At 39.5% G+C, this 7513-nt stretch overlaps 1 protein-coding gene across 5 annotated transcripts in view; it reads right to left on the bottom strand.

Moving 5' to 3' along the window:
* Positions 1–7513, bottom strand: part of ppp1r9a (protein phosphatase 1, regulatory subunit 9A) — a 42233-nt gene that overhangs the window by 4641 nt on the left and 30079 nt on the right. For all 5 annotated transcript variants that reach the window (XM_061813363.1, XM_061813361.1, XM_061813366.1 and 2 more), the window contains 6 exons: positions 6109–6261; positions 5240–5293; positions 3711–3940; positions 2900–2996; positions 1957–2092; positions 421–500 (listed from right to left, as the gene is read on the bottom strand). In XM_061813363.1, coding sequence (XP_061669347.1) covers positions 421–500; positions 1957–2092; positions 2900–2996; positions 3711–3940; positions 5240–5293; positions 6109–6261 — 750 coding nt within the window. The remainder of the gene's footprint in view (positions 1–420; positions 501–1956; positions 2093–2899; positions 2997–3710; positions 3941–5239; positions 5294–6108; positions 6262–7513) is intronic.

Raw genomic sequence — 7513 nt, 5'->3', positions numbered from 1 at the left:
ATTGATCGAGTGATAATATAAACTCCCCGCACTGCCTTGTTTTGGACTTCCTGCCAATTGGGATTGTTCAGTTGTTTATCTGATGTGAACTGCTCATCTCAAGCTGCGTTTAAAATGACAACATTATCCAGGCAAGCGCTTTTTCGTCCACAAACACAATCCCGCTCTCGCCGCATTCAGAGCAAACGAGATGTGACAGCACCCTGCACTCAATTAGTCCGGCTGAGTAACACGCGGTAATTAATCCATTAAATAAAATAGATTGGATAAAGCTCAGGCACTCATACGCACTCTAATTAAACACATTGTGCTGACCTTTACGGGAATAATTGTTGGGTTTCATGACAAATTGCATATTTCAAGACGTGTGGTATTGTTGAAAAAGTGTGCTCGCGTCTGCGTGCGCGCTAAATGACAAACCTCTCCCTCGGTGGAGCTGACGCTGTCTGCTCTTGAGGGTTTCCCTTTGCTGGGCGAGTAGGGGGGGCCCTTCCTCACTTCTATATTTGCATACGAACACACAAAAATAGCAGATTTAAGATCAACAGATGTTAACATCATTGTGTGTTGCATGTCATAGACACAGAATTAGGTACACTTTGCATACTAAGATCTGGGCAGTCTAATGAGTCCCCCCACCCCACCGCATCCCCCCTCCAAAGTTCCATCAGTACAAAGTCTCAATAACATTCTATGGGATGATGATTATTCATTTTAAATTGGTTTGAACGATTAGGTCTGGACTGAAAAGGAGTCATTATTGTATAAAGTACCTGAAAGCTATACTTGAGTAAAAGTATATTTGCAGAAAGTAACTTTGGTGGAAATTCAAATCATCTGGTAGAATATTATTTGAGTAAAGTAAAAGTCTGAACTGAGAGGTGCTACACTTCGTTATGTATATATATATATATATATAAATTAAAACAAAGTTTTCTGATATAAAATATGGTCGACTCAAGCCTTAAAAGTAAAAATGTACAAAAATAAGCGGGTGGAGACTTTTGTAAAATGCATCATAGTTGTATGTATTTTATTTAGGAATTGTACGTTTAGATGGAAAAAGATGACACGCTGTGGCGACCTGTAACGGGACAAGCCGAAAGGAAAAGAGGAAGCGGAGTAAAAGTTAATGTTACCGTGTATACAATGAGTAAACATATTTGAAATTTCTACTTGAATACAATGACAAAGTACTTATACTGTTATATTACAAGATTGGGAACAGTTTTCACTTTTTCACATTTTGTCTCTCATTGATTATTATCTTTATAAATCCAGAACCTTTAATCCCACGCTTTATCGTCATTCTTTTTTTTATTTGATGCATTATTTATATACAATGAGTTTTCTTGTGCTTGAAGCTTTGGAAAACTTTTGCACCCATTTTAGTTCAATAAGCAATGTTTTGCTTAAACAATAATGCTATTAATTACACAACTATAATTTAGTAGGATTACAAGGACAGCCGCTGGGTCGTATTATTAAACTATTCCTATTTGTAAGCGATCATACGCGCAGATTTCTCTCGTCTCCTCCCACACGCTCCCATTTCCCGCACGCCCCAGCTGTCTCCTTTGCCGTCTCGGTTTTAGCATTGCATAATGGGCTCAGATCAGTACAGATCCAGTCTCGCCTTTACCCTGTCGGCGCTGGTCACATGTCACGCATTCTGATACTGTCGCAGGCGGGGGGAAGCCTGCTTAGCTCAAGAGCAGAGCAAAAAGCAGATATCACAGCTTCAACTTTCTTGTCAGACAAAGCATAAGTAGATGTAATCTGTGGCGTGAGCCATGACAACAGTGTAGTTAAAAATGTCGTACCCCCCCCAAAAAAAACCCAAAACAAAACACTAAAATATATGAAACTGCATAACAGTAACTTCAACTTTTTTTTTTTTTTTTACTTTAAATCACAACGCAGACGCATTTAATCTTTCGGAACTGTTGGTTTGACCTCTTCCTTGCGCTGCAGCTCTGCTCGGGCTGTTCTGCAGCGCTTGCAGCCTCTCAGCGCTGTTGCTGTTGTTGTTGTTGACCTGGATGTTGTTTTGCTTCATCAGCTGCATCAGCTCCGACTCCAGCGTCGCAATCTGTTGAGAGGAGAGAGCCGATCGATGTCAATCAGCCGGGAGCACGCTGCCGTTAAAACAATAAGTGAAACTAAACAATATCCCCGATTCTCCTTTGAGCTATGAAAGCGTCCGCACTTTTGGAAGGTTTTTTTTATTTTTAGGTTAGTGTTTGGAACTTTTTTCCACATCAAACCTATTCAGCATACCTCTTTGGACGTTGCTTTGACATATAGGAATGTCAATTTTCCCAGCTGGTTGAACACAAACCTAAAACACTATGAACTGGAATGTCTGCTACTGTAAATTTGTAGTACACATACAGTACCAGAGGGACTGTCCAGTTTTTTTTTTTTTTTCTCCTGGATCTTGCCTGCGCCATTTTAATGCAGCGCAGTCGCCAGATGATGTGTGCAGAATATTGATAGTGCACATTTGGCTGCTTTGGCGATTTCAGCCGAGCAGACATTAACTTACACTTCCGCCGCGTTATACAGCGGGAAAACACGGATAAATAAATAAATAAATCTGCTTGACCTTTGACCACAGGCCACGGGGACACTTGAGTCATCTGCTGTCAGCGTGAAGCGAGGGGACAGTTTTGCAAAAAAAATAAATTACCCGTGTGTAAAAAAAAAAAGGGATGTAAGATGGTTGGACTGAAATGCACGGTAAGCACTTAGATGTACGAGGGAGTTTGTTCACTATCTTCTTTGCTCCTTCAGACACATTTAGTGTGTCCCCTGGAGAGCACTTTGCCAAATTTTACAGACACATTTAGAACAACCTCTTAAAGAGCCATGCGTAAAGATAGAATATAATCTTTACCCTGATTTGAAGTCCCTGGATCTCCGCCAGGTGCGCTTTCTCGGCCTCCTCGAGTCGCCTCCTTTCGGCGTCCTCCTTCTGGATCAACTCCACCTCCCTCGAGGAGGAGATGGAAAGGTGTTGAGTTTACATCATATTAAAATCCTTTTTTGAAAAATATCTGAGAATAGGCTGTTATCAAAAATAGTATTTCATCCAAATTCCTTCCGAATGACAGATGGGAGTGCAGAAGATATTCTCATTCGCTTTGCGATGATGCAAGCGGCGACTGCATTAAAATGAATTCACCCGACATGATTCATCCAACTAAACTACGTGTCAAGATGGGAGCAATGGACTCATTTAGAAATGTCACGTGTAGGAGTTATAACACGGACGTGCGTGTCACATGAGCGGGGGAGCAACTATGATAGTAAAGCATCACTGGCTGCATTAGGGACACTGCGTGATCAAAAGAAAAATCTAATAATGTGTCATTTGCAGAGATGCAAAAAAAGGTGTTTTTTTAAATTTTTCTACAGTAGGCGGTGAAATTATTGCAACAGCTCTCAGGCATTTGAGGAAACAAAAGAATATCCCCAATTGTCCTTTGCAACCACAAAAACAAATCAAAACTGAGCGTTGCCGTGTAATTATTGTCTTGTTTACGGTCGCTACACAAGAGGGTCAAATCATTAAAAAATGTGGGGCGAAGGAAGGCTCAGCCAGGTGGGGGTGCAGGACGTAGAGTAGACTAGAATTGCAAATTGTATTGTAATTTTCATTGATCATTTGAAATATAAACCAGACGGGGTTATTGCGCGTCACGCACTTTTGCTGGAAATCTTTGATGAGTTTCTTGGCTTTGTTGTACTTCTTCTCTAACGTCTGATACTGCGCCTGGGCCTCCTTCAGGTGTTCGTTGACCGTGTGGCACAGGGTCTGCGCCTCGATCCAATAGCTCTCCAGCTTCAGCATCCTTTCCTTGTTTTCCTCGATGCTGGCCTTCAACTGGCTCTTCTCTTTCTCCCAGCGCTGCTTCTCCCTCTCCACGGAGGCCAGCTGGGAGGAGGAGGAGAGAGACCGTGCGATAAATACAATGTGCATCGGTGGAAGCATAAATAACGGTAATGATGATAATAATAATAATAATAATAATAATGGCACTGGTAATGTCATAAAGGACCTGGTAAATAGATAAATAAAATAAATAAAATATTAGTATATATTATTATGATTGCGGTTTGCAGGGGAAGTGCAAAGTATCATTCTGAGCACTGTATTTAAAACATTATATTGATTACCTGGTATTCATGGGTGATATTATTTTGACAACATTACTTGGGCTGTAATTAAGGACTATTCTGATAAATGCTTATTCTGTGATTATTTTTTTTAATTAATGGAGGAAAAACAGTTGGTAATTTCCACCCCTTCATTCGTAAACAGGACCTTATTTCAAATTAAGAGCACAGAAAATCCGCAATAACTTGATGACTTGATTATTTTTGTACCTCTGCTAAATACAACAGCTATAATACTTGTACCTCTGAATTCTTGTCAAACAAAATTTTAAAAATGTATTATCTTTGCAAAGGCACAATTTTTGATGCAGTTTTTAATGGATGATATTCGATTGTGTGAAATGTTGTGGCGTGTATAAAACGTTTTTTTTTTTTTTTTTTTTACAAAACAGAACCCAAAGACTGCGGTTATAATATTTGTGTTGTACCACCTCAGAAACAGAACATGGTACTATTTGCCATATTGTATAGGATAAAAAAACAAACTTTTCTTCTTTTTTTTCTTTCAGCTTTTCCCGATTCGGAGTCACCAAAGTGTGTCATCTTTTTCCATCTAAGCCCATCTCGTGCATCTTCCTCTCGATAACACCCACTGTCCTCATGTCCTCCCTCACGACATCCATCAACCTTTTTTTTTGGTCTTCCTCTCGCTCTTTTGCCTGGCAGCTCCATCCTCAGCACCCTTCTACCAATATACTCACTCTCTCGCCTCTGAACATGTCCTAACCACCTAAGTCTGCTTCCAACCTTGTCTCCAAAACATCCAACTTTGGCTGTCCCTCTAATAAGCTCATAATCCTATCCAGCCTGTTAAAACCGAGCGAGAACCTCAGCAGGTCATCTCAGTTCTAAACATTAATTAGGCTTTTAAAAAACAAAAAACTTTATCAACATACATGCCATGTAATTTTACGATAACGTTAAAATCCAGACTCTGTAACACCCCCTTCATTACCCCCGTTGTGCTAAAACACATCGACTGTAGTTTGCATTTAAAAACTTCTTCCCCCCACACTAACATTCAACTTAAGTCACGCTGACGGTCCCGTTGACTTACCTTGTTTTTAAGCTTCTGGATCTCGGCCTCAGTTACTGTGTGTTTGATCTGGAGCTGTTGGGAGGAAAAAAGAAGAGGATAGAGAGGGAAGAAGAGAAGCGAGGGAGTGAGGATGGGCACGGTCAGATAATGAAACGCATGGCTGCGCAGGCTCGATACAGTGTGAGGAACCGGGGCGGATGACCCGGTCCGACTGCAGCGCCAGTGATGACGTGCTCTCGCAGTGGAGAGCCCATGAAAAAAAAAAAAAAGCGGCTGGTGATTTAGAGCCAGAAATAAGATTGAATTAAAAAAAAAAAAAGCATGATTTGATTCATTTTTTAAAAATTGTGACGACAAAGTTATGACAAAAGTTAAACAAAAATGATGTATAAACAAACAACTTGACACTTCCCCACAACTCTATTTTTTTTAAAAAACAAACAACATTATGAACACCCAAGATGAACTGTTTTTTCTAGTTTGTATAAAATATATGGTGAAAAAAAAAGTTGGCGCGCAACTGGGAAAATGTTTCCGAAAAGTCGTCTGCTTAATCCAAAGGAAACACAACATGAAGTGGGATTATTCCGCGCACGTCTCCTCAAAGCTCTGTAGGACATATTTGCTATTTGAGCTTCGCTCGTTCTGATTAAAATTTAAAACTCATGCAGAAAGTTGGAGCATTTGCCAGATTTCTGGCTCAGTCAAACATGAACTAACAAGTTTGAGCGCGTTTGCACGAACATTAGGAAGATATTGCGTAGTATTGTATGTATTACACTATCATTACAACTACATTAGGAAGTGAGGCAATGTAATGATGGTGTTTAATCAGATAACTTTATTATTTTAAAAAAAGGGGTTGATATGTAACGAGTGAAAAGTACCTCTCTGAATTTCTGGTATAGTTTAGTGGCATCTAAATCCGAGGGCGACAAGACATCGTCGTTCTCGGGCAGGTCGAACACTTCGATGTTCTTCTCCTCGCCGGCGGCGGCGGGCCCCGCGTCCTCCTCGTCTGTCGCATACTCGCCCGTTTGCTGGAAGAACAGAAAATGCAATGTCAGCGATGCGTGTTAGCATCTCAGTTTGACCGATGCATCCCAACCTTATACTGGTCAATCTCAATAAATTGGGATATCACAGAAAAATTCCGTTTTTTTTTTCTTGCCGTTGTACACCACAATCTATCCGACAAGTTTGAGTCAGAGCCGTGTGTTAAAAGCTCTCTCAAAAATGTGCTTTTCATCTCCCTCCGACATCCTCTTTTCATTTGCGACTCTGCATAAGTAATGCTACTTTAATGCTATCGTCGTGTAAAATCTTGATAACCCACTTAATGCTCCACAAATCTTTGATATGAATTGCTCTGACAGTTTAGTGAGCTGCAAATATAATTTTTACAAGAAATACACTTAATGAATCTTTTTTTTATGTTAAAATCAAATTGCCACTTATTCCTTTTGTTGTTTACAGTATTATTATTATTATGTGTTGTGCGTGTTGTTGTTGTTTTTTTAACTCACAAGTATTAACCCTAACCCTAACAGGTATCACCCAAGGGTTCTAATACCAAGAAAATTTGAAACCTAAAATAATTTTCACTTGAAGCGAATATATGCTTAGAGGTGGTATCATTTTTCTTCTTTTTTTCACTATTATGATTATTCCTGTTTTCCCTTTAATTTTTTTTTTTGCTCACAGGTATGAACTTGGTTGAGGATGACCTACTAGATTAGATAATTGAAGATGAGAGAAACCCTCCTATTCTGTCATTTATAAAGGTCTTTTTTTCTTGCTTTGTTTCTCTGTTTGTATAAAAAAATGTTGAAAAAATATATTTAAAAAAATCTAATTGCCACAAACACGTACGGGAAAAATACATCATCATAAACCTTTACATCAGTGGATTGATAAAAAAGGCTTCTGTTTACTAATTATTTTTCCCACTATTTCAGATCACTTGGCCCCTTTCAATATGGACTATCAACTGATTTCCACTAACAATATGGTAAAATAACAATAATGTGGGTACAATACTGACAACATCATCAAGGTACTTCAAGGTGTCTGAATGGGTTGTTTGGTGATTTAAAAACACAAAACAGCTTTTCATTGGAACACGATTCCCATATATTGTGTGCGGACACACGGCCAAGTTAAACTAGGACGAAGAGTGCCGTCATCCATTTGCCTTTGATTCTGAGCGCATCGATCAATTAATTGATTTGGCCCATGACCATCAATGCCGCATATGTCCGACCGAGTTACTCTGATGCCTTTTTAGCGTCA

The sequence above is a fragment of the Syngnathoides biaculeatus genome, chromosome 1, assembly GCF_019802595.1.
Source record: "Syngnathoides biaculeatus isolate LvHL_M chromosome 1, ASM1980259v1, whole genome shotgun sequence".
In the NCBI taxonomy this organism is placed as follows: Eukaryota; Metazoa; Chordata; class Actinopteri; order Syngnathiformes; family Syngnathidae; genus Syngnathoides; species Syngnathoides biaculeatus.
This window is presented reverse-complemented; position numbering and strand designations above follow the sequence as displayed.